The 26,113-nt window shown below is 38.7% G+C and overlaps 1 protein-coding gene across 4 annotated transcripts in view; it reads left to right on the forward strand.

Annotated features, from left to right (window-relative positions):
• Positions 1-23,010, forward strand: part of NCKAP1 (NCK associated protein 1) — a 45,817-nt gene extending 22,807 nt beyond the window's left edge. For all 4 annotated transcript variants that reach the window (XM_081908611.1, XM_081908612.1, XM_081908613.1 and 1 more), the window contains 23 exons: positions 730-886; positions 1,390-1,446; positions 2,705-2,801; positions 2,933-3,039; positions 4,874-5,006; positions 6,309-6,390; positions 7,062-7,120; positions 8,640-8,785; positions 9,551-9,683; positions 10,291-10,410; positions 10,871-11,010; positions 11,881-12,012; positions 13,579-13,797; positions 14,281-14,411; positions 14,756-14,853; positions 16,298-16,391; positions 16,989-17,071; positions 17,754-17,834; positions 18,569-18,662; positions 19,825-19,941; positions 21,133-21,242; positions 21,691-21,780; positions 22,068-23,010. In XM_081908611.1, the coding sequence (XP_081764737.1) occupies positions 730-886; positions 1,390-1,446; positions 2,705-2,801; positions 2,933-3,039; positions 4,874-5,006; positions 6,309-6,390; positions 7,062-7,120; positions 8,640-8,785; positions 9,551-9,683; positions 10,291-10,410; positions 10,871-11,010; positions 11,881-12,012; positions 13,579-13,797; positions 14,281-14,411; positions 14,756-14,853; positions 16,298-16,391; positions 16,989-17,071; positions 17,754-17,834; positions 18,569-18,662; positions 19,825-19,941; positions 21,133-21,242; positions 21,691-21,780; positions 22,068-22,184 (2,597 nt within the window). In that variant the 3' untranslated portion in view covers positions 22,185-23,010. The remainder of the gene's footprint in view (positions 1-729; positions 887-1,389; positions 1,447-2,704; positions 2,802-2,932; positions 3,040-4,873; positions 5,007-6,308; positions 6,391-7,061; positions 7,121-8,639; positions 8,786-9,550; positions 9,684-10,290; positions 10,411-10,870; positions 11,011-11,880; positions 12,013-13,578; positions 13,798-14,280; positions 14,412-14,755; positions 14,854-16,297; positions 16,392-16,988; positions 17,072-17,753; positions 17,835-18,568; positions 18,663-19,824; positions 19,942-21,132; positions 21,243-21,690; positions 21,781-22,067) is intronic.
• The last annotated feature ends 3,103 nt before the right edge of the window (positions 23,011-26,113 follow it).

A 26,113-nucleotide genomic window follows, 5' to 3' on the forward strand; every position in this document is an offset into this window, starting at 1 on the left:
CTATGGGGAAGACCACACATGTGACAGAGCAATCTCACCTGCATGCAGAGGCTCCTTTCTGTCTCCTGCCAGTCACCTTGTTGGGCTAGATGGACCAATGGTTTAGCTCATTATAAGCTTCCCATGTTCCTATAAAACGGTGGTTCCCAAACCTACCCCCCCTCCCATGGACCCCATGAAAATTGCTGAGGATCTTAGTGGAGCGCTTAATGATTTTTCAGCTTGTTATAGCAATTGTAATGCACTGTGCTAGATGCTGTATGATTTTTAATTGTGTTTTTAGTGCTGCTTATTTCTTCTTACATTAGATTTTATTGCATTCCATGGAATTGTAGTACAGGGGAATCCCCACTTACATGGGGGTTCCATTTTGGGCCAGCCATGCGCATCACCGGGATTGCCCCGTTTCACTTCTGGCCCTCTTCCACCCCCTTTTTGAACCTTTTTTCGTGTGTGTCAGCTGGAACACACATGCTGATTGCATTCAAGTGGGAAGACACCTATACAGTTAAATGCAATATAATAAATAGGACAAAGAATTAAAATACCATTAAAAATCAATATGAATATTTAATACAATGGATGTGTCATCTCCTATCTTCAACTACAAATCCACTGAATGCTGCAGACCACTTAATGAAGCTTGTGGACCACTGGTGGTACAGACAACAGTTTGAATTTGTCACCATGACTTTTACATAATGCTGATTTTTCTTTCTCTTTTCAAAGTTGGGTTTATTTTGTGCCATGGAGTCCTGAACAGTGATGCAACTGCTTTGACCCTTTGGAAGCTTGCTCTTCAAAGCAGTTCTTGCTTGGCTTTGTTTCGGGATGAAGTTTTCCATATTCACAAAGCTGCAGAAGACTTGTTTGTAAACATAAGAGGGTACGGTTTTTGAAATATAGATTAGATTTTATTGCATTCGCTATATATATGCATATAGTGGCAAATGAGAGATAGATGAACAAGAGGTCTTGTGGAATTCAGTGATATCTAGGGTTGAGATTGAGAAAGCAGCAGCATCTTGCATATGCTCTCCCTCCTTTTACTTTCCTCCACATAAAATACCCCACTTTCCTTTACCCAGGTTCTTCATTGTGCTTGAATTGGGGGTTTTTACACCTAATTCTTGGAGTTGCTTTAAATTTAAACTTTGCTTTTGGTTGCATGCCTTTTAACTTTGTTCAGAAATTGAAGCCTAGCTCCACGTTCACTTATTCCTAAGTCTGAGTGGCATTTGATCTAAATACAGGACCTTAACTGACCCATTGAGAAGCCTTTTTCCAGGAACTGGTTAGCTAAAGGAAAGTTGCTCTTTCTGATGCAATTGTAGAGAGATGGGAAGTCTTTATCACCAATATGTTTATACATTTTGTTTACACTTGCAGCTATAACAAACGTATTAACGACATAAGAGAGTGCAAGGAAGCGGCTGTATCACATGCGTAAGTGTACTGTAAAATATGTTTTTATAAAATACTACTAATTACATTTTTCAGTATTTAGCCAAACTATACAACTGTATCAGCAATGCTGAAAGATAGTTGCTTAAAAGCACCTCATGGCACACAGAAGAATCTCTTGCTTGTTTTGGGTAGAGAGTTGCCAGTTTCTCTTTCCTCATCTGCTGCTCCTACATACTTGGAAGCTCCATCTCTTCGTAGCTGGTTTTGCTTCCTGTTCACCAGCTGGATCTTTCAATCCAAGCCTATATTTTATACAATGAATTTCACTCTGTGTTCCCTTACATTGGGAATGGAGAACTTCAGGGCCAGGGGCCAAATGTGTCTCTCCAGACCCCTATCTGGCCCTTTGGACTCTCTCCAGGTCACCCCCCCCCCCACAGGCCACATCCCTTGCAGTTCTGGAATGTGTCCTTGAACTCTGGTAATGCTGCTTGGATGGAGGGCAGAATGGTTGCTCTGTGTAGCCTACTGTACAATGGTAAAATTCATATTGAGAACTCTTCCCGCTTTGACCTCTGGCCCCATCCACTATGGGCATGTGGCTCATGGAAGATTGCCCAGAAAAGAATTCAACCCTGGGATGAAAATCATTTCCTACCTTTGCCTTACATAGAGTTGTAGAGCTGGAAGGGACCCTAAGGATCATCACGTCAAACCCACTGCAATGCAGGAATATTCAGTTGTCCCATACAGGGATCGAACCTGCAACCTTGGTGTTATTAGCACCACCTTCTAACCAACTGAGCTCTCCAGGCATGGCTGGTCTGATCTTGGATATTATTATTTAGTACAGGGGTGGCAAATATGTGACCATCCAGGTACTACTGGACTACAACTCCGATTATCCATGACTGTGGGTCATGCTGTCTGGGACTGCTAAGAGCTGGAGTCCAAAAAAAAATCTGGAGAGCCACATACTTTCCACCTCTTTTCTCAGACGAGTTTGCTGCATACATTACATAAAAGTCAGAGGCAATGTTCCAGCCAATATAAAAAAACTGTCAAAAACAGATTTTACATAACTGTTTTCTTTAAATCTTATTTCCACTTGTAACATGAAAATGTAATGGCCTCACAAGTGTATTAAAACTTGATCTTAAGGAGCAATATGAGAGGTGGTTTTTAAAAACCATTTTTAATTGAGAATGCACTGCCATGGACTCAAAGCACAACTTGAAATGATTTTTCAAGTACAGTATATTGGTGATTAATTAGTGTATTTGTATTCTGAAAACAGTGGTTCAATGCACAGAGAAAGACGCAAATTTTTACGGTCTGCACTGAAAGAACTAGCTACTGTCCTGTCAGATCAGCCAGGACTGTTGGGTCCCAAGGTAAGTAAGCTTAGTAAATAGGGGGGAAATTATTTACGGGCACAATCCACAGAGTTCATTTCCATTTGCTGTACATTCACTTATAATATCTGCAAAGGGAAACATTTTAATGTGTGTTTGATTTTTCCCAGGCACTTTTCGTCTTTATGGCATTATCGTTTGCTCGTGATGAAATTATTTGGCTTCTACGACATGCAGATAACATGCCAAAGAAGAGTGCAGATGATTTCATAGATAAGTACGTTTCATATCTGGTATATTTTAAAATTAAGATTTCTTGCATGATATGGAACCCACTGTTGCCAAAGCACTTTGGTATAGTGTACTACTACTTGTTTTTCTTCTTATTCTTCAGGCATATTGTGGTCTTGATTGCATTGATATATGGAGGTTTTTCCCTTGACTTGGTTGATCACCGTTATTTCTAGATATGTTAAAATAATGTGAAACCAAAATTTCATTAAGATACATTTGTGAGTGTAATAAATGCAAAGCCATTCAGTTCAGAATAATGTGCTGGAATTCATATAGCAAAGGTCTCGTGTTTATCTAGCCATGTCCCCAAACCCAGCTCCTTTAAATAGTCAGCATGTATTGGGCAGGGTAGTGGTGAAAAATGCCACATTGGCCTTAATCCAGAGAGTTTATGTAGAAGCTTCCCTAAAAAGATTTCAAATATTTTCTTTGATTCTTCACACACCTGCTGCTACACTGTAGTCCTGCCTTGAAATGACATTAAAAGTGCAATCCTATACATGTCTACTTAAATGTAAGCACCATTTAATTCAGTGGTATTTACTCTCAGAAATGTGTGTATAGGAGTGCCGGCTAAGTCTTAAAAGCAGCTTATCATTCCTGTGTGTTTGTGTTTGCAGATCACAAACAAAAGTTGCGCTGAGCTTGCAACAGTTAGTTGCATAACTCTCTAGTCTAGATTGTAACCATTTCCAAAGGGATAACTCTTAGTCTGTTTCAGCAAAAGTAGCAGAGTCTTGTGACTCCCCAAAGTACATCCATTAATTGGGGGATAGTTTCCTGGTGTAACTATGAAGCCCTATATAGCAAGTTGTACAGTCACTTTTTCTAAATAAATTAAAGAATTGTCCAGTAGCACATTAGAGACCAACTAAGTTTGTTCTGGGTGTAAGCTTTCGTATGCATGCACACTTCTTCAGATACTTACCTGAATCTAGATTCAATTTTTCTGTCTTTGCAAATTGTGTCTGTATTGAAACTTCACTTTTATGTATAAACAAATAGTTGAATGTCTTTTTTCCCAATCGGCATATGGTTCTTCACATACATAAAGTTCCATAACTGATTTATGTTTACAAAATGTAGAAAATCCTGATATCACAACAAAATAAACGAGTAGTGGCAGGCCTTTAATAGTTGTCCAAGCTTGGTCTGCTAAGATAATACCTTCAGGATCAGTTTGGCGATAGTAGTCCAGGATCCTGGAGGAATGTTGTCTTCTCTTGTGGCTGTTCAGCACCCAGCAATCTGCTCCCCAAAACAACACATACTTTTCTAATCAGAGCAATGTAAGCGGATGTGTGCCATGCACTTTTATTGATTGTCAGTTCTAGAGGATCAACGGGAACATTTGTCCCATAGGTTGTTTTCAAAAGTGTTTCTTTTGAACTTCAAAGCATGTTGTGACCCAGCCCTTAACATTTTCTGCAAGTAGCTTCCCACTGGGCTTGAAAACGAGTGGTGATGTCAGCAAAACCATCCCTCTTTGTTTTCTTAATTCCACCGCTTCGCCCCCCCTCTTCCAAATATATCTTTTAATAGCTGTTTTCTTTAATTATGTGGGCTCACTGGGGCAAAGCTAGAGAGCTTTTTCAGTAATAAAGCGAATGTGTTTATTTACTTAATTATGGCTTTCCACATGTAGTTTCCCTGCTAGCGTTCTCTCTATCTCACTGAAAACTTGGATATACTTAAGTAGCAAATAACCATGATTTAAGGACCAATAAATAGCATGAAAATGAGAATTTCACACCACTTGACATTTTTCACACATGCTTACATTAGTCAATATTCTTTGTTTCTCTTTCGTTCCTAAGGCACATAGCAGAGCTGATTTTCTACATGGAAGAGCTCAGGGCACATGTTCGAAAATATGGCCCAGTTATGCAAAGATACTATGTGCAGTACCTATCGGGCTTTGATGCAGTTGTCTTAAATGAACTTGTGCAGGTAAGTGGTGAGGATATTGCTATTAAAAGGTTACAGTAGTGAATTAAGTACTGACTTGTTGATTTTCATCCTGAGTGAAGAAATGCTAAGAAGTTAAAATACCATTTAAAGTATCCTGTAAGGTGTGAACTTCTATTAGGCAACCCAAAGACTAAAACAGGATATACAGGTTCCATAGAAACTACATATTTTGTACAGACACCAGTCAATCACAGATACATAGTTACTATCAATCACTGAAAAATGACTGTTTTACTTTTTCATTGCCCACTAGATGGAGCTCAGATTTTATACTACACAACACATCCGCGTAGATGTTCAACATTTAAACTAGTAGTCATCCTGTAGGGATAAAGCTGCTTGTATTGGGGAGGAAATAATCTTTTTGTTAATTTTCAATAGCATGTAGTTAAGATGACATTGTAATGAGGGAAGGCTGTTTGAAAACAAAATGGAGTCAATCAGCAACCAGTGTCTCTTCTCTGTAGTTCTCAGCCCCTTTAATTGTGTACATTATAGCATTTGTTTATTACATCTGAATGGGCAGGGGAGCTCTTTAAAATGGTCTTGCTTTCACAAATAAATATTCAGGATCCTATTATATAGCGCTCATAACTTCCATTATTTTGGACTACTGCTAAAAATGTGCCAAATTCTTGATTCCCTATATTGAGAAACAAATTACAAGCATCATAGACTTGGTGGATTAAGTGACATTAGGTGGATTAAGTGACATTGGCACCCGTGAAATAATACTAACCCCACTTCGCAACCCTATGTCAGAAAAACAGTTTCCATACTTTAATTGCCCAAGTGGAAATCTGAAAGTTTGTGGGGTGATTTTGAGGTGGTGCAGGGAGAAGAAGCAGGCTCTCTGTATACAGCTGCCCTTCTCATATACTTCACACACAGTCCTTCACACACAGTCCTCTCTCATACACAAACTATGTGCACCTTAGTCCTACATGTGCTCCACTGGCACCACTCACTATCCCGCTACTTTTAAAATTTATGTTCTTATATTTATATCCCACATTTCTTTCATTGTGGAGCCTGTGTGCTATTCAGGCAGCGATAAGGCCCGGACCTACTTAAGTGGTGGCCTCACATGCCTTCATACCATAACCTGTGATCTCATACAAAGACAAGCACCAGGCTGAGGTCCAGATGGAGCTGCACAGGAGTTTCCTGCCAGCCACATATCCGTTGATGTGTTCTCCGCTTTATCGTGATGCAGTGATAATTGTGTAGCTGGAAAAATAACTGCTATAACACAGTAGTGTCCTGGTTTCTGATTTTTAGAATCTTTCGGTATGCCCTGAAGATGAGTCCATCATTATGTCCTCTTTTGTAAACACCATGACCTCCTTAAGTGTGAAGCAAGGTAAGTTATGCATATGTAAGCCATGAACTTAAACTATGTCTGCCATAGCAAAAGTGGAAATAGTGTGTCTTAAGTGGGTAACATGAGGTCCTGCAGATTTTGTTGGGTCGACTCTCAGCACCTCCCTACAGCTTGGGCAATAGCAGGGAAGGTGAAACTTACAGTCCAAGACAATCTGCTGCCTTATAGAGTACTAATTCCTGTACATATTGTGGATAGATATGTAACATTCAGATCCTCTGTGCATTTCTGCATATAGAGGACACTGCCATGTTCATGAGAGGAGCATACAAGCCTTGTGAATTGCTGCCTTCTTCTGATGACCTTTGGAAACCCTACATTTGCTATCCATTGGCTTGTGAAAAACTAAGGTTGCAATCCTATATATACTTGCATGGGAGTTAATCCCATTAAGTTCAGAATGGACTAGACTGTAAGGCGTGCATACTTTTGTGACCGTAATCCTACACATGCTTACCTTGGGAATAAATTATACTAAAAAGCGTGGATATTTCTTCTGAGTAAATACACATAAGACTGCTCTGTAAATAAGATACACATGCCAGCTCTCCCCACCCCTCCATTTTTTGTTGACTTTAAATATGTGTATTAATTGGGTGAAACATTTGTCCAAATGGTTTTTTCATATTTTATTTTTCCACATGATGCAGTTGAAGATGGGGAGGTATTTGACTTCAGAGGAATGAGGCTCGATTGGTTTAGATTACAGGTAAGAATTACTTTTGTGCACTCTTCAAAGCAATATTGCTTTCCCTGTGTTAAAGAGTAGATCAGTTTTAAATCAAAGTGATTTAAAATAATTGATTTAAATATTTGAGTTCATGTATTTCCCAAACAGGCATTCAGGAAGGGAATGGTTCACAGTATGACCAGGGTGTTTTTCACAAACAAGCAAAACAGCTAAAAGGAGGATAAAGCCAAGATTGTGGTGGAGAAAAATATGTAGGCTGACTAGTTTTGAGTCAATTCAGTAGTAGACTACCACTGCTTTTGCTGCTGCCCATAATATGAATGATGCAAAATTGTAAAGAAAGATAGATTAATTAATTCATATGTGTTGTTCAGAAGAGGTAGGCATTGTGAAAAGGAGATGAAATATTCAAAAAAAAAGCTGTGCTGCATTTACTTTTTAATGTAGAATGGCACATGAAATACCTGAAGTAGCATATATCAATGTACAAATTTAATCTGAATTAAAAACTTTTTCATAGGATAAACTTCAGCAGACGTTTTCACACACACACCCATTGTTCAAAGCAGGAGCACAGAATTACATCAAACAGTTTCAGGAAGCGTGAAATAGAGTGATAAGGATAGAAGAGAAGTCTGTAATAACAAAGCTGTACGGCCAAATCAGAGTTGAGAAGGTTATGTCCTGTTCTTCAACACTTTATTACACATACTCAAAGAGAACCTTTGTAGAAAGGTCACATTGCCAGACACTAAGCCAGTCATTTTTCTTAGAAGTTGGTTAGGAGATAATGTAAAAGGCCTGGTTTTCCTCAGTTGTTCAAAGAAGTTGTAAAGGCAAACAAGAGTTGGAAGAACATACATTCCTTTTTATGCAATGCTGGATTTAGGTTTGTTTTTAAAACAAAAAACAAAAAAAAACCACCTTCCAAAAATAAGACAATATGGTATATGCTTCAAGCTCTGTTTTTTTGAAATTGAGCCCAGTAAATCTTTGGCTACAAACTAAGAGGAATTTTTGAACAACCAGCCCTTTTCAAGTAACATCTGCAGCAGTAGCAAAATAGTATGGCATTACTATGCCCTGATATTGTTTTGATCCTAGTAGGGTGCCACTATGAAAATATTTACCTTTTCTTCAACAAATATTATACGCAGGTTTTGTCTATAAATATGAATTTGACTCTTAAGTATAAGTAAAGCAACTGAAAAATAAGGCTTGCTTAGTGAATCCTCAAATAACCTCTTTTGTGGATTTTTTAAAGTCCCAGTTTCAAGAACGAGCAAACCCTCAGCATGTTCCAAAAGTAGATATGGAGGAGTAAGGCAGCTTAGAATGGGTTGTATTATAAACTTGACTTGCCCCAAGCAAATTAGAGCAAGCTACAGTGCTACCGTGTGTGTGTGTGTGTGTGTGTGTGTGTGTAGATTTTGCTCATTTTTTAAAAAACTAATGCTTGCATTCAAATGAAGGCAGATTTTTAGATGAGAATTAGAACCTGGATAATGTGAATTGTTACTTTTTTATGTGCCAACAGGCCTATACTAGTGTATCTAAAGCTTCACTTGGCCTCGCAGACCACAGAGAACTTGGAAAGATGATGAACACAATCATTTTCCACACAAAAATGGTAGATTCCTTGGTGGAGATGTTGGTGGAAACATCTGATCTTTCTATATTTTGGTATGTTGTTTAATTTCATTATAAAGCTTTCTCGTGGTTGTGATTTTTGTTTTGTTTTGCTCTTGGGGAAGAGCCAATGTGCAGTCAGCTGGAGACTGTCTTGCTTTCTCGGGTCTCCTTCTACAGCAGCAGCAAGATAACATATTCTGTACAAAAGAAAATTACAAATACCTGTCTCTAGGATTTCTGTGAAGGGAAGGTGCAAATTATGAAGTGCTGTGAATGTTTAAAATGCAGTGGGAGTAAGCTTAATGGAACTCAGTTGGGACTTCTGAGTAGATGTGTTTAGGATTGCCTGGTTAGTAAGTTCTACATGCTGTAGAGGGTGGAAGTGAGTAATCCTAACCTATGCTGGGTCTTACTAGTCCTTTTGGAAATTTTAGAAGCAGCTTATACTACCTCTAAGGGTAACTTGGGGGTAGCATAATCCAACACTTTGCACCCCCCATTAATTTCACCGCCCCCCATCAAGTCATTGATTTTGCTGTGCTACAGTACACGTAGTGGGAGGTTTAAATAATACATTCTTTCCCCCCTGCTTTCGGTTCCCTTGGTAATGTAAAGTACCATGAGTGCAACTCTTTTATTATTAGGATCTGGTACAAGTGCATGTAATTGCTCAAGTTCAGTGATTGTGTGGACATGGGATAAAATGGCTGGCATTTGAAATTTTTCATATACTTAGTTGCATCTGTTAAATGGTCTTTTTTTTTTGTAATTACTTTCTCCCAGTGGAATGAAAATTTAACCTGTGTTTCTGAACAGTTTCTATAGCCGTGCTTTTGAGAAGATGTTTCAGCAGTGTTTGGAACTACCCTCTCAGTCCAGATACTCCATTGCATTCCCACTGCTTTGCACTCACTTTATGAGCTGCACCCACGAGCTGTGCCCAGAAGAGGTAAAGAACCCATAATCTTCTCTTTGATATTGGTTTTCACAAGAAGAGAGTAAGGTAGAGAAACATAAGTAAATTGGGAACATGGGATAGAGAAGTGTGGCAAGTAAGTTGAAATTTACACCTACAAAAACTTGTTTCTTAACTCTGGTTTTTTAGGGAGCCACATTTGATTAAGTGGACATTTTAAGTTGTATACACAATGAACAGTATCCAGTGCTCCTGTTCTGCTAGTGCAAGGGATGTGCAGATACAGAAGTGAAAGTTTCCCTTTCCCCTGCAGCCCCCTGTGCACCTTCAAAATCAGCTCCGGAAGGACCTTCCAGAAAAAGGGGCACAGGGGGAGAAGAAGAAACTGAAGTCCTGTGGTGCCATCAAAGCTCTGCTAAAGCAGCTTTGGATACATTTTTTTTTAAGCAAGCTTTTTGGATCTTCAGCAAATAGATTTAGATAACTTCTCGTTGTGAGGCTTGATTTATTGCTGTTCCATGGTTCATTGTTTAAATGAACTTAGTGCAAGCATGTTTCACTGATAATGATTTTTTAAAAATGTTTTTAAGCACTATGGCAACAATTTGGAAAAACAAGGTTTCTGTTTTTATCTTGATAGAGACATCACATTGGGGACCGTAGTCTTTCCCTTTGTAACATGTTCCTGGATGAAATGGCTAAGCAGGCTCGGAACCTTATCACAGATATTTGCACTGAGCAATGTACTCTAAGTGACCAGGTGAGAATTTAATTTTAGTCCCATTACCCTGCTGTGGCAAAGCTTCTGTATGAGTTATTGAAATAATGCACATTCTTTGTTTAGTCCCTGCTTCCATTTCCCTCCCTTTTTTATTTTCCTTGAGTTTATTTTTAGTTTGCAAGCCCCTTGGTGTAGAGTCATCACATAAATGTGCCATCTCCTTTGTTCTTAAAATATGATAAAGTTTTCCATAAGGTTCTAATAAAGTTTTGCTTATAATATTTGTAATAGAAGGCTGTTCTTCTCTTGTTCTTAACTAGAAGGAATAGTAACTACATTGAAATCACTTGAGTTGGTATCGAGTAGTTTGCAAGTATTTGGTATATTGGAAACAAAATGAACAGTTTAAAATCGAAATGTGAAGTTTGATCTATTTAATGGTGATTGGTTTTTGTGAACTGCAGCTCTATTTTGAAACTAACTGCATTTTTTTTTTAAGTTGCTGCCAAAGCATTGTGCCAAAACCATCAGTCAAGCAGTGAATAAAAAGTCAAAAAAACAGACGGGTAAGAAAGGAGAACCAGAAAGAGAAAAACCAGGAGTAGAAAGCATGAGAAAAAACAGGCTGGTGGTGACCAAGTGAGTCTTTTTCATCCTTATCTTCTCTTTTAAATGTTGCTTAACAGGCAGTCTAACTTCTTGAACCAATTCACTGGTATTTTGTAGATGTATTTTAAAAAATGCTCTTGTGGGTCGTATCCAGTTGATGTCATCTGCTGACAAGAAGGCATCAGGCAGTGGAACAATAAGAGAGGAGGTTTCCATCAATGGCTTCCTCCGAATCTGCTGCAGACTGGGAATTCCTAGAAAATATATCCCTCCCAATTTCACTGACTGGTACCTTCTATCAGTAGAGAAACACCAATGGATGCCATCCTATGTGTTTATATAAAAATATGTCATGCATTCCTATCCTGCAAAACAAACTTACCTTTATGAACAGTAATCTTTTTCTGCATTCCCATTCAGCATGCTAAAAAAAAAAGGAAGGGGGTGAGGTATAATAATCCTGTCATGTACAGTGGTACCTCAGGTTAAGTACTTAATTTGTTCCAGAGGTCGGTTCTTAACCTGAAACTGTTCTTAACCTGAAGCGGCACTTTAGCTAATGGGGCCTCCTGCTGCTGCTGCGCTGCCAGAGCCCGATTTCTGTTCTTATCCTGAAGCAAAGTTCTTAACCTGAAGCACTATTTCTGGGTTAGCGGAGTGTGTAACCTGAAGTGTATGTAACCTGAAGCATATGTAACCTGAGGTACCACTGTACGTATATGACCTATGCCATTGTTTTTAATACAGGCAAGGGTACTATATGGCTGTGCTTTAAAATAGCTTATATATCCTTACCGATCTTTAATTTTTTTTGGGTTAAGGTGGAAGGGGGCTGTAATAGTTCTGCCTTTGCTTATGTGGCTTACATGTGTGCATATTTTTTTGTTTTGTCTTTTGCAGTCTAGACAAACTGCACACGGCACTTTCTGAGCTCTGCTTCTCAATCAATTACGTTCCAAACATGATTGTGTGGGAACACACCTTTACCCCAAGGGAATACTTAACATCACACCTGGAAATCCGTTTTACCAAGTAAGTGGCACCAACTTGCACATTTGATACTTAGTTGTCTTGAGTACTTTTAAGAATACTTTAACCTGCTTTTCATCATATAATCCTATTAACACAAAATTTCCCCAGTGATAGAGGAGGTGGAACAATGTAGCCCTAAAATCAGTTAAAAACTTCATGAAGTCACCCAGAGCTCCTCATTGCAGCTGCAAACTTAAAATGAATGTCTGGTCTGAGCAAAGTTATATATTGTACTAATATCAAACTCCACAGTCTCTGTGTGTCGTCTGATAGTTATCAACCACACAACAAAAGGTTTATTCTGGCACTTCCTTTGTACCATGGCAGATGCTTTTTTAGTGTTCCTCCTTCCACAGTCTCAAGATCATATGAGGGACTACCATGTTATGGCCTAGTGCTTGTGATGTTGCTCAAATGGTGTGGGAGCAGATGCCACACTGCAAAGGGAGCTCTGTGCGATTCAAGTATTTAAAAAGCAATTGTGCACTATAGAGTCAGCAGTGCTGGATTTCCAAAAAACAGACCATTCTGCCATTAAAAATATGGTTAGTTTAGTAGCCCATATAAACATGTCTTTGCTATTTATATCGTGACTATTTCTCAGTGTGGGTGGGTTGGTTGCTGCTGTGCCATTTTTATTTTTGTTATGTGACAGTTTCTGATAGAAATCTCTGAAAGCATGCTTGTGTCAGGGGCAAGCTTGTAAAAATAACTAGCAATGTTCTTTCAGCATTGAGACTTATTTGCCAGAACTTAATAAAAGCATTCATTTAAAAAAAATTATTCTCGTCCAACATAACCAAATAATTAATCTTGAGCTGACATTGCCCTTCTTTTTCTTTTGCTCCAACTTCCATCCAGCCTAGTGGTTGCCCATACATAACAGTTTCAACCTGCTAGTTTCAAAATCCCCAAAATTGAAGAAATCAATCCTATTTTACAAAAAGAAAAATTGTGCATGCAGAATTCAAATTATGTACATGCAAAGTTGGTGAGTGGGAGATGGAAAATGAAAGATTCATATCCTGCTAGTATGTGGGAGCTTTTCATATATTGCCCTTGCCATTATCTGATTTAGTAAGCAAATAGTAGACTTGCATCTCAAGAAGAGGAACAGATAGGAAATAAGAATTTTAAAATTTCTCACAGCTGTAACTGTTAGGACTAAATTGGTACAAATTTCAAACAGCAAATCTGACTTTTGTACAGGGGTCAAATAGATAGCAATACTGTAGTTCTATATAAGGTTTCTGAATTTCCCTCCATACATCTTTCTGTACTATGGCTGTGGGGAGTAGCTTTCTTCAGCTCCAGTTTGCAGCTTTCTAACACCCAGCTACAGTGTGCTTTCACTCTATGTTGGCAATATTCAGCAAAGTCAGAGTAGACAACAGATAATGTCAGAAAAGTACAGGTGCCTCTTGGTGCAAATTTATCCCAAATTTATCCCAAATGGTCAGTTAACAGTACATGCCAGTGGAGTGATGGCTCACCTTGATATTAGGCAGGACATAGCGCTCATGGTTCACTTCAGTAGCCTGCTAATAACTTCCTTTCTTTTCGAAGGTCAATTGTTGGCATGACTATGTATAATCAAGCAACACAAGAGATCGCAAAACCTTCTGAGTTGTTAACAAGTGTAAGAGCCTACATGACAGTACTCCAATCAATAGAAAATTATGTACAGATTGACATCACAAGAGTGTTTAATAACGTCCTCCTTCAACAAACCCAGCACTTAGATAGTCATGGGGAGCCAACCATTACCAGTCTGTACACAAATTGGTAAGAATCTGAGATTTCATCCTGTACCCCTTTTGCTTTGTGAGATAAAAGTTTTCATGCAGAAAAGAAAAAAATCTGGGAGGAGAAGAGTGCCAAGGTGAAAGTGAGGCAAATTGCAGCTTTTAATCTGAGCTGTGCCCCGCTTCCCCATGCAACTTGAAATTGAGATAATGTAAAAAAAAAAAACCTGAATCGCATGCCACTTGAACAATGGATGCCAATAAGTAACAGCGTTTAGCTTTCTATTGCATACTAAAAGCAAACTACACTTTTATGTAAAATGAAGTCGCTGACTATTCAAGGGAAACATCATTGAGGACTATGAAATTCTTAATACATGTGTGTTGATGTGGCTTTACGTGGACTTTCAAGATCAACTCTCAGTGTCAAATTCCGTGTCAATGCAGATTTCATCAAAGTTAAGGTGGTAAATGAAATTAACAGTAAGGAATGTGAAAATAGATAATTGTTTCTTTCGTGAAGGTATCTGGAAACCTTGCTGAGGCAAGTCAGTAATGGCCATATAGCCTATTTCCCAGCGATGAAAGCATTTGTGAACTTGCCTACTGAAAACGAACTGACATTTAATGCAGAGGAATATTCAGACATATCAGGTGAGTTTTCTCAAGGCTCAGGGTGGGTGGAAAAGCCAAGTCTCATTTTTATACCAAACTTTGGAGACAGTAAGCAGCACTACAAGTCCCCCTTGCTGCTTCTGACCCTCACTAATATCTAGGGAGAACTAAGGCTCTTATCAGGCCTCTTGACCTCTGGTAGTACAGGCTAAGCTAGTTAAGATGGAGGGTTTGCATCCTGAGCATTTGAAATAGGATGCTGGAAATTTTAAATGTGTGAAATGCTATAGCCCTTATAGAATGAATTAATAAAATATAATGTGTTCATTAAATTAAGACAATATAATTGGTTTGCAGCAGAATAAATGCTTTTTCTTCCTCAGAAATGAGAGCCCTGTCAGAACTCCTTGGTCCATATGGCATGAAGTTCTTAAGTGAAAGTCTTATGTGGCACATTTCCTCACAGGTTGCTGAACTCAAGGTAACTTCCATTGCTTCTCTTTGGTCATTGCTTTTATAATTAAAAGCAGAAGTCGCTTTATAGCAAGAATACATGGCCTGAATCCAAAGAACTACTTTAGACTAGTCCAAGCATACTTGCTCATCAGAGTTTTGACCCTTTCCCTTTGAATGAGGAACACTCACGACATACTGCAAACAGGCGTTTCAATTCTCCTCACACAAAAAAGTCTTTTGTTATGATGTGCCATTGGTTGGAGTGACTTTTTAAACAATATATATGTCTAAACACTGCACAGAAATACTGGGGAAGATCTTTCGATCTGCTCATATGCATTCTATTTCTTTGACTTTTTTTAAATGTGCATGAGCCTCATAGCAGCACATAGTTTGTTCCTTGCTGTCCTGGTGCAAAACTTCAGTCATTACTTGTGTTCCTGTATGCTGCTTCTCCAGAAGAGATGACCTTGGTTTGGGGGTCTCTGAATTAGCTTATAGTTTAGCTTCTACTAACAGAAAGCATCAGGAAATGGGGAAGTGTCTCTAGCTTTGGTCAGCAGGGATAATAAACATGTGCTCCCTGGCCTAATTTTATGTGGTTAGGGGAGTCCAGCGAAAAGGATAGGGAGTTGGGGGAAGGATAGGGGAAGAAGCCAAAACAAATGGAGTGAGTAGGGAGAGGAATGCACTTGGCAAGTGATTAATTCAGGTGTTCAGCCAGAGCAAGCTGTCCTTCCTCCACGGGCCTGTTGGACAAGGAGGGAGAGATACAGAGAAGAGGGTAGTAGAATGGGGGGGAGAAAGAAGGGGTGACCCACCTATCACCAGCTTGCAGCTCTTGAAAGGGAAGAGAAATCCCTTTGGGATGGGCCAGATTGAAAACCCCCTAAGTGCTGCATTGAACTCAGGGGCTTTCAGTTGTCTGCCCTTAGTTTACAGTGAATAAATGTAAACTCGCTCGGGATGGAGGGAGAGAAGGTTTTAATCATAGAGTTGAGACAATGATTAGGAGATTGGTCTAGACCAGTCGCAGAAAGTCTGTGCCCCTTCTTTACCTTGTGAGAGATAATTATCCACATGAAAACATGGAAGTGAAATCCTAAAGAGGAACTAAGAATGGCAAATCGTATTCAAATTGTGTCTCACCTCCATGTTGTTTTCATTGCACATTGTGCAAAAGACATTCAAACTGTAATAATTCCATTATTCTACAGCAGCCCTGCTCAAGTTTAATGAGTTGACTGGAGCTATAAGTGCTTTGTGGAACAGAAGAGAGCCTTTATTATCACACTGTATGCTTTTTGTTTGGTGCATAGCTGGGCCTTACTTAGTATAACTAGTCAGATAATGGGAACATCTGGATTTCATGAGCTCTGCTTCCTGCTTGCCACGCTGAAATGTCCTAAAGCACCCGCTTGTTACTATACTCAGATCTATGCCTGACCTGAGATCTTGCTTCGTCTTAGAAACTTGTGGTAGAGAACGTTGAAGTGCTAACGCAAATGAGGACCAGTTTTGATAAACCAGATCAGATGGCAGCACTCTTCAAAAGATTGTCGTGTAAGTAACTTGCAAGTAGTGCTGTTTTAGTTTATGCTCCTAACTGGGAATCTGCTTGAAGCACTGGAATTGGTGGGGGAGCATCTGCTACAGCCCCCAAAAGTGCATGCTGTCTTTTGTATAAATGTCTCCATTTTAAGGCTGTAACGTACATACATGACACAAACCTACAGATGCATATATATAAAGATGCATATATATAAAGCTACCCACATACATATACATCCCCACTTGTGTATGCATACATACATACATACATACATATATGGTGCCATATGAGAAACATTATTGTGAGTCTGGTGTGCCTTTGGTACTTAACGATGCTCTCCCCCCCCCCCCTTATGATGAGTAATGTGCCAAAAAAGTTGCTTCATCAGCAGTGGTCAGTGGTCACTTTAATTTGCTGTTAATGTTCGTCTGTCTGTGGCAGATGCCATGACTGGGTGATGCCTTGACTCACGCAGAGACACACACACACACACAGACAAGCTGGTGGAGAGGCAACTATGCATGGCCTCAATCTCCCACAGACATCAAACAGGGAGGGGCAGGGAGAAAGCATTCTTGTTCCTGACATTTTCTCCTCCCCCCCCCCAGCTGTTGATAGTGTTTTGAAGAGGATGACCATTATCGGTGTTATCTTATCTTTCCGGTCATTGGCACAAGAAGCTCTTAGAGATGTAAGTACTGCATTTGGCATTATAACTTTTGTGTTACACATTTAAGCACATGTAAGCCTAAGAATAGATAAGTAAAAGTAAAAACTGATTAAATCGCTAAATACTAGCACATTCCAAGGCATTTAAGATTCTGTATCTGTGGGGTAGGTGAAGTAGAAGCTCTTCCCCATTACATACTCCATTCTCAGATCTATCAAGACCCCAGAATTTTTGGAACAGATGTTGGCACCGCTACAGATACAGAACCCCAAAGTGAAAATACGTTGGCTGTTACCTGACTGCAACCCACTTGTCCCATATAAAACAGCTTGATTTGCAAAAGCCGCTAAAAGTATTCATGCTAGCCACATAAAAGACAACGCTGTAGATTGTGCAGGGGATTCATTAATTTAATTTATTATAAATAGTTGCTTACTTCTGGATCTTTCTTAATTAGGTTTTATTGGATTTTAAAGGAAATTGACGTACAGCTGTTTTAGACCCAAAGCAATACAGTATTCAAAACTCTTGTTAGCCGGTGTTTTTCCACTCCTGCTGCAAGATTCTGGCATGATGCTTCCAGGCTTCTTAATGCATAAACTGAGGGGAGAGGGTAGAATAAATGCAACAAAGTCATAACATGCTGTCTTAGGAGATACAGTAGCCAAAAGTAACAATTTTGTTGCATGCCTCTTTGTCTTAGGTCTTATCATATCACATTCCTTTCCTTGTAAGTTCAATTGAAGACTTTAAGGATCACATTCCAAGAGAGACAGATATGAAGGTAATTGCTTGTGAGAATAATGGGGTTTGTTTGTTTTTAGTTCTTTCTAAAATTGTATATTATGCCAAAAGCAGGAATGTATAGACAGATGTAGCACTTGTATATATTTCTGTAAACCTCATTAAAATGAAATTAATACAGCTTCATACTTCTGTGGTTAGTTATGATTCCAGTATTTCTCTTTTGCTGGGAGTCACTGGTTTATACTAAAGGAGCAAGTCATAAAATAAAAAGAACACAGCATTTCAGAGGGGGTAATTCAAAAAGTGTTTCTAACAGTTTAGTTTTTGGGTTGATCAGCATCCATTCTCCTAATGGATTATGAAACCCTTTTGCACTTTAGGCCTCAGAACCTAGTCTTAGTAGACACGGTATGGCAGCATTAATTTAATGCATTATATACTTTGGCTTAACAAAGTTTTCTGTTTGTCCAGTTTGAGAACTTGTTGGAATCTTAAAAGGTTGCTGTTGAATATGGTTTCGGAGAGTATACAAATTTTTGGCAGAGGGGCATGTGAGAGAGATGACAGCCAGCTAGCAGAAGTGACACTAATGGAGCATTTCACTATAAGCTAGGTGTATTCCTGCCACCAAAGGTGCTTCTGTTATTCCATGGTTCCATTCTCATGTGTAACTTAATGTAGACACTGAAAAGATTTTACAATGTCTGCTCTGACAAATTCCACAAAATTATTCTGGCCTTTTTCACTCTGCAGTACCTTTCTCTCTCTCAGGTTGCAATGAATGTATATGAGCTCTCATCAGCTGCGGGACTGCCTTGTGAGATAGATCCTGCTCTGGTTGTAGCACTTTCTTCCCAAAAATCAGGTATGCTGCTGCATAACGTTTTTGGATATTGACTGTGTTTGCATGTAATGCTAAGCCATGATATCGTTTTAAATGGAGAAACCTGAAGGATGTCAAAGAAACTATACTTGCGCACATTGAGTACCAAATATGCATGTATTCTGCAGAACACTTGGATCACTTCACATAATTTAACCAAGATGCCAAAACTGAGGGTTTGTCAGCTTAAATATATGACAGTTACATTTGTATTTGACTGAACATTCAGTATTTGACTGAATGTTGCAGCTCTGATCTCTAGTTACATTTTCTTAGTATATATAATAGTGATAATACTACATTGAAATGGCTGCAAATGCTTTTGTTATTGATGAGTGACTTTTTATGGCTCCTAGGGGCCGAGGTCCCTTTGCCCCCCCCCAAAAATACCAGTGGTATGCATGTGCCATGTCATGTGATCAGTTATGTGGGGTGGGGCTTAACCCCCCCCCCAATATTTTATTCAAGTGGGCCCAGGAATGTGAAATAAAATTTTTTATTATTATTATTAAATACTGGTATAGAAACTACTTTAGAGGAGTAGCACTCATTTATGAATAGCTCTCAGTTGGTGGCCATGCTGAGCTAGTTCCTATGTGCATATATTCTGAGCATCTTCCAAAAGGAAGCCTGAAATAACCTTGCTGACCACTGGAGTTAAGAGGAAAGAAACCTCTTGCAATTGCAATTTGTCATTAGGTTACTTTTGATTGAGCTATAAAATCTTTGAATAGCTGTTAGATAAATTTTCTTCTAGGAATTAAAAAAAATGCATCCTATTTTTCTTAAGTTACGTTTTCCTTCCCTGAAAATGTGTTGGGGTATGCTACCAAGATACTTTTGGTTTATACAAAGTGATAGCTGTCACGGAAGAGTATTGGTTATGCCACACTTGGTGGAATTGGATTAATAATAATAATAATAATAATAATAATAATAATAATAATAATAATATATTTCTACCCTGCCCATCAGGCTGGGTTTCCCAAGCTACTCTAAAGTACTGGTCTTTGTTAGCTCAAACCAAATAACACAGAATTTGGCTCAGAAACATTACCAATGCTGTGAATGGATGAAGTATTAGTTTAGGAGTTTTGAACCCACCCAGTTATAATGGATCTCCTAAATTTGTATTTATTTTCAGAAAACATTAGTCCAGAGGAAGAATATAAAATTGCCTGCCTTCTGATGGTCTTTGTGGCTGTCTCCTTACCAACTTTGGCCAGTAATGTGATGTCTCAATACAGTCCTGCCATTGAAGGTAATATTCAGACAAACTGGTGTGAAAATTTGTTCTGGGGGGAGGGGGAAAATTATATTAAATGTTCATCTGGAATATTTATTTGCTTTCATTTTATAATATTGGTGTTTGGTCCTTTTTGGTGTTGAATAGTACATCAATTTTATATCTTACAATGGTTGCTTTGAAAGAGGAAATAAAAAATCTCTCACCTCAAGTCATACTTTGGTTCTAGGGATCCTTACCAAGAATGTGTTCTACCCGTTGCACATAAATGTCCTATTGATTAGGAAATGTTAAAACTTGACTGGAGGCTTTTGGGGGCACAGGAACAATGCTGAGTACTATTTGGAAGTCATATTGAAACTAGTTTTACATACTAGATATTTGCATTAGAAGCATTCATAATTCTCATATTCCTGTGCTAGTTACCACGTTGCCCCGTCTTTACTCGAATACACACACCGTTCTATTTGCACCTAGCAGGATTCAGGTCTTCAGAACAGAACTTTGGAACTGATAAATTAAGAAAACCAGAATTCAGTCTTTGAAACAGATTTTGGAATAAATGTAGCCCCGCTTTATGAGTTCTCTGGAAATTGTTTGTTATGCAATCGTTGGTATAATGATTCAACGATTCCCATTGTTTCCTATGGAAACATTTCTAATACAAGATTTGTCCCCTCTGTTTCCTCCCCCTCTCCATGGTTTCTTCTTGAAATGGCTATAGCCAAGCAGCAAAAGAGAGGCATGGGGGGGGGGAATGATTTGCCCAATCTCTCCTGTCCCTGATTTGTTTCATTTTTCCTGCTTTCTGAGTCATCTGATCTCACTCCCTCCATCTTTCCGTGGTTTTTGCCTAAAGATGGCTGCCACCAACAAAAAAACACAAAAAGGAAGTAAGAAAGTTGGCTGTTTGAATAAGTGAATCTGTGAGGTTTGGGCATAATTCTTTCAAGTTTTGATAAGTGATTTTTTGGATATTGAGCGTGCAGATAGCAGTACCTGTGTGTAATGTCTTTTACTCTATTCAAAAGGTTCTTAAAGATCTTTACTTCCTCCTTGTTAAATGAAGATTATCCATATTATATTTGAAAGTTAATCCCTTACTAAACTTAACTCTGTTCCTATTCAAACAACACGTTCCATTCAGCTAAAATGTTCAGAGTGTGAGTGAAGCTAAAGTAATATCACAAATGTGTTTTTGTTTAGGTCACTGCAACAATATCCATTGCCTGGCCAAAGCAATCAACCAGATTGCTGCAGCTTTATTTACCATTCACAAGGGAAGCATTGAAGACCGTCTCAAAGAATTCTTGGCTGTATGTACAGTTTTTATTTTGGGCTGACCTGCTCCAGAAATCATTCATTTCCACCAAGGCTTTCAGCTGTACTGCGATTAACATTTACAACCTTAACTTTTGATTTCAAGCCAACAACATTATGGTGGCTTTTCCTATATGGTAGTGATTGCAACAATGACTGTAAAGGATTTGAGTCAATATTGCAAGCATGTGTGAACTTTGTCTTGCAGAATAACTGGTCTGATCAGGGATTCCAGTACACAAATTGAGCTATACAATTGGTCTGTCCTGTTCATTTCACTGTTGTGGAATGCTCCACATCCATAACTCCATTGCATTATCTAACATTACAGATCATGTCATGTTAAATCTTATATCTGAAATTGCATGTGTCGTGAAATTAAAATGATTTTTAAAGTGGCTTTAGATGAGTAGAAAACTTACTTGCTATTTGTGATTTTTTTAGCTTGCATCCTCTAGTCTACTGAAAATCGGTCAGGAGACAGACAAAACCACTACAAGGAACAGAGAATCTGTTTACCTACTGCTAGACATGGTAAGCTCTCATTCCAGTGATTGTTCCAAAAGTTTTATCCTAGGTAAAAAAGACTTTGACAAGCACTCTGTGTGGAATTCAACAAATGGTCAAAATACTGTTGGGCAGCATAGCAGAAAAATTACTTTAAAAAACAAAAATCATGAAACGCTTTTGAACCCTACTCTTTTGAGCCTCTCTGCATTTCCTTCTCCTCCCCCGCTCCTTGCTGGTAGCTCGTCATTTTAGCAGCATTGGGATTTCCACTCCTTACCAGGTTTCTGATGTGATCTCTCATCTCACTTTAGATCGTCCAGGAGTCTCCATTCCTGACCATGGATCTTCTGGAGTCTTGCTTTCCATATGTCTTGCTCCGAAATGCATACCATGCTGTGTACAAACAAAGTGTCACATCATCTGCCTGAATATCTGCTTTAACTGGAGACAACCTAAGCACGCATCTATGTTGCCTCAGTTTTACTTGTGTAAACTGTGGAGCTGTTTTACTTTATGGCCTGGCAAAGAGTTTTGTGGATTATAAACTTTTTCCCAATGCAGTTGTATTTCTGACCAGTGGTTTCTTAATATGGTTGTACTACAATATAAGCTTGGCTGATTTTAGGTTGCACATTTTGCTGATTTGTTTTCCTTTTTATTTTAGAATAATCATAATTATGTTTAAAAAGAGAAATACTATTTCAACTATTTTTTTTTTCATATCCAATCGTGCAGGAATCATAATGGCTTGTTTATTTCCAGGAAGAACTCTATTTAGTGATTATTTTAGTGTTCCTAGCTTTCATCTGTGTGTAAATTATTTCATATAGGGAGAGTTACAATCTGTACCTATTGTTATTATCAGAAACAAGACTTGGATGTGCATTTCTGTGAATGACAACATTTCTACTTTTTTTTTCTTTTTGAAACACTCACCCAAATTAATGATTGATGCTATCTAATATTAAAAATTGTTGTAAGACTGCTTAGACAGCAGTCTCCTCCATACAATCTTAAACAGCAGCAAGTGGTTTTGTTTGTATAAAGCTTACATAGTGGAATTTTTTAAAGACTAATTTCCATGGTGCCCCGTTGGCATTAACACTACATTGTACCCTGCTGTATAATAAACATTCTTAATGCATTTATCAAATGTTGATAAAATGTTAGCCCTTTAACCACTTTTTATATGTTTTAAATTTTTGAAATTCAAGTGTACCTTCCATTACATACAATAAACACTACACTGTATTACGTGCTGGTGACTTTCCTTGGGTTTTTTGCTAAGTCGACTGTTGAAAATTCAGTGTTCTAAGCATCAAGCAACGTGTGTTGACTTAGTTTACAGATTGTTAAATGTGCGTGTTCGACCCATTTTTGGATCTTCATCAGTACTGTCTAACCACATTAAAATTTGCTTTACCTTAATGGCCGTCACCTAACCGACCTAAACATCAGTAGGCTTATAAACATCTCACTGCTGGCTTGTTATCTATGTCTTTCCATATTTTTTCAATTGGCCACCACCCCAGTTCTTGTGGGGGCAAAAAAGAAAAGAAAAAAGTTTGACGGGTAGATAGAAATTCAGGTTTAGATTATATTTGAGAGACTAATGGTTTACCCAAGCAGAAATTTTATCAAAGCAGTTGGAGATGTTAGACCATGTGGAATGGGAAGTGAAAACTAGAATTTGTATTGAAAGATGTAACAGTTTAAGATTTTCCTGGGGAAGAGTTCAAAGACAATAGAAAATAACATCCTGTTTCCAAAAAAAATAATATTCTGTATCCAACTCACTCTATAGTTCTTCTAGAACATTGCCTGGTCAGGATGACCCACTCAGTAGATGCAGTGTCAGTGGATAAATTTATAAACTGACATTAATAGTGAAATGGCAGGATATGAAAAGGGATTTGGCACTGCTGCTGAAGAACTGGCTCTGATTATGGTCATAAATTAAGAATTGTGCTCCCAAGTGAAGCCCATCTCAGCCTTTTCCTTGTGGTGATTCAGTAAATATATGAGCTGTTTTGTATTTCATTGAGAATGGATGTTGCCAACGTCGTTGAATCAGTGGTATGTTTGTTAAGATTCCAGTTTTATTACGGTGGTGGCTTCAATGTATTTTGTAAATCATCATGGGTGTAGAGACAAGGAGTTTCTCTCTTTCAAAAATGCAATGGATATTCTCCCTCAGTAGGGATTATCTATTCAGAAGATGTGAGATTCAGGTCCAGAGGGTAGCGAGGTTCTTAAAATTTATGCTCTCCTCGCACACACTTCATTCCAGCCATTGTTGAGGTGCTTTAAACATTAACACCAACTTGAGTGCAGCATTGACTCTTTTTCTAGGGGACAAATTTAGGGCAAGATTGAACAAGAACTGACCCAAATAAGAACGGACACTGTCATTCCACATAGGAATTTTAAGTGCCCAAGCAATTCTTGATAAATCCTGGAGAATCCTTCTAAAAGGAATTTCTAAATCTTAACGGCTATGGAGAAAGCCTGTCCTGAAACCTCAGAAATGTGCTCCAGATGGTTTCCTGAAAATGAGGGACTGCAAACAGACTCAGTGGTTTACACAGCATCACTGAAGTATTGTACATTTACCATCACTGACCTGGCGTATTGCCTGTTATTAATTACCTGCCCTTCGCCCTCAAGTCCCCAGGCAGGTTCCAACAATTAAAACAAATTATCATGCAATTTTTTTTTTTAAAGTAAAAACCCTATCCATTCACAAATGTTGCAGGTCTACTCATTTAAAAGCTAAAATCTATATAGTGTGATATAATCTGCTCTGGGTTGCAATTTAACACACACTAACCATGACACTGATGATGGTTTTGTTGGGGATAAGCAGTGTCCAGTGCACAGCGGAATGATGAGAAGCACGTGCCAACATGCTCTATACTACTTTATTTACAGTTCAAAGCTGGTAAGTTACAGAAAAACATTTTCCCTCTGCCGGAGCAGAGAAAGCGTCATCTCTCCTCTAAAGCACGGAGAGAATCACAAACTGAAACTGCAAAGAACAGTGAAAAACAGGAAACCAGTGTACGTCATATCCAGTCTCCCGTTCCCGTGGGAAAACCTCCAACAGTACAGACTCTGTGGAATGTAAACAACCTGTCTCGTGACAAGCACTTCGCTGCACAGAGAAGAAAGCAGAAACCAACATCCTCCCCCTTTCTGTGAACATCTCTGGGCAGCGTGTTCGTACAATATCAGTACAAACCCAACTTCTGCACATAGGTACAGTGTTGATCCCTTGATACAATCTTTGACAATACATCAGCAGGAATTTCATTACCTGGCATATAGGACACCGTTACGAGTCCCTTCTGAATACGTTCCCTAGCATGTTGCAACTTCAATTGCAAGTGCTTCGTGCTTTGCTTACAACCTTCAGAATTCAGCAAAGCCAAACATGCTTTGTTGTCCTGGTAAACCTGGATTGGACATTTGACAGGAATTTTCATGTCTTTGCACAATTGTAACAACCATTCACAATCCTTAAGTGAATAAGACAGTGCATTCAGTTCAGCTTCACAAGTACTTAAGCTAACTGTTGTTTGCTTCTTGCATGACCAATCAAATAGGCCCTGATTGTACTTATAGCAAACTCCAGATGTACTTTTCCTGTCTGTAGTGTCACTTCCAAAACTTGCATCTGCAAATATCTCAAGACCACCAGACTTCTGATTGTTAAATCTCAGTCTGTAATGCATAGTGCCTTTCAAATACCGCGCTATGCGTTTCAGAGCTTTCCAATCCTTAACAGTAGGATTGTTGACTTGTCTGCTTAGCAAATTACAGCTAACAGCAATGTCAGGTCTTGAACATCTGGCAATGAAGTTTAGCTTGCCTAGCACACTTCTGTACAGTGTAGTGTCAGAAAATGCTTCTTCAGTGTCATCTACCTGATAACCTGTTGTCATCGGTGTGTCTACAGGGTTAGCATCCATCAGGTTTAGTTTGCTTAACACATCAGCAATTTTCCGTGACTGGTGTACTAGAATGTTACCATCTTGATCTCTCTCTATTTCCAGAGATAGGTAGTTGTTTACCTCACCAAGATCTTTCATGTCAAAGTGCTCTTTCAGTTGAGCTAGGGCGTTATTGTATATTGTGACATCTTTCCAAAAGAATAAAAGATCATCAACATAAAACAAACAATACAGTTTCTTTTGCCCCTCCTCTTTGACAAATACACATGGATCAGATTTCCCTTGCTTAAAACCTAGAGAAAACAATACTTCAGTGAGTTTTGTGTGCCAACACCGTGCACTTTGTTTGAGACCATAAAGGGACTTTTTCAGAGCACAAACAAATCCCTGTTTTACCTGTACGC

This window comes from Podarcis melisellensis, assembly GCF_964234715.1.
Source record: "Podarcis melisellensis genome assembly, chromosome: 1".
In the NCBI taxonomy this organism is placed as follows: Eukaryota; Metazoa; Chordata; class Lepidosauria; order Squamata; family Lacertidae; genus Podarcis; species Podarcis melisellensis.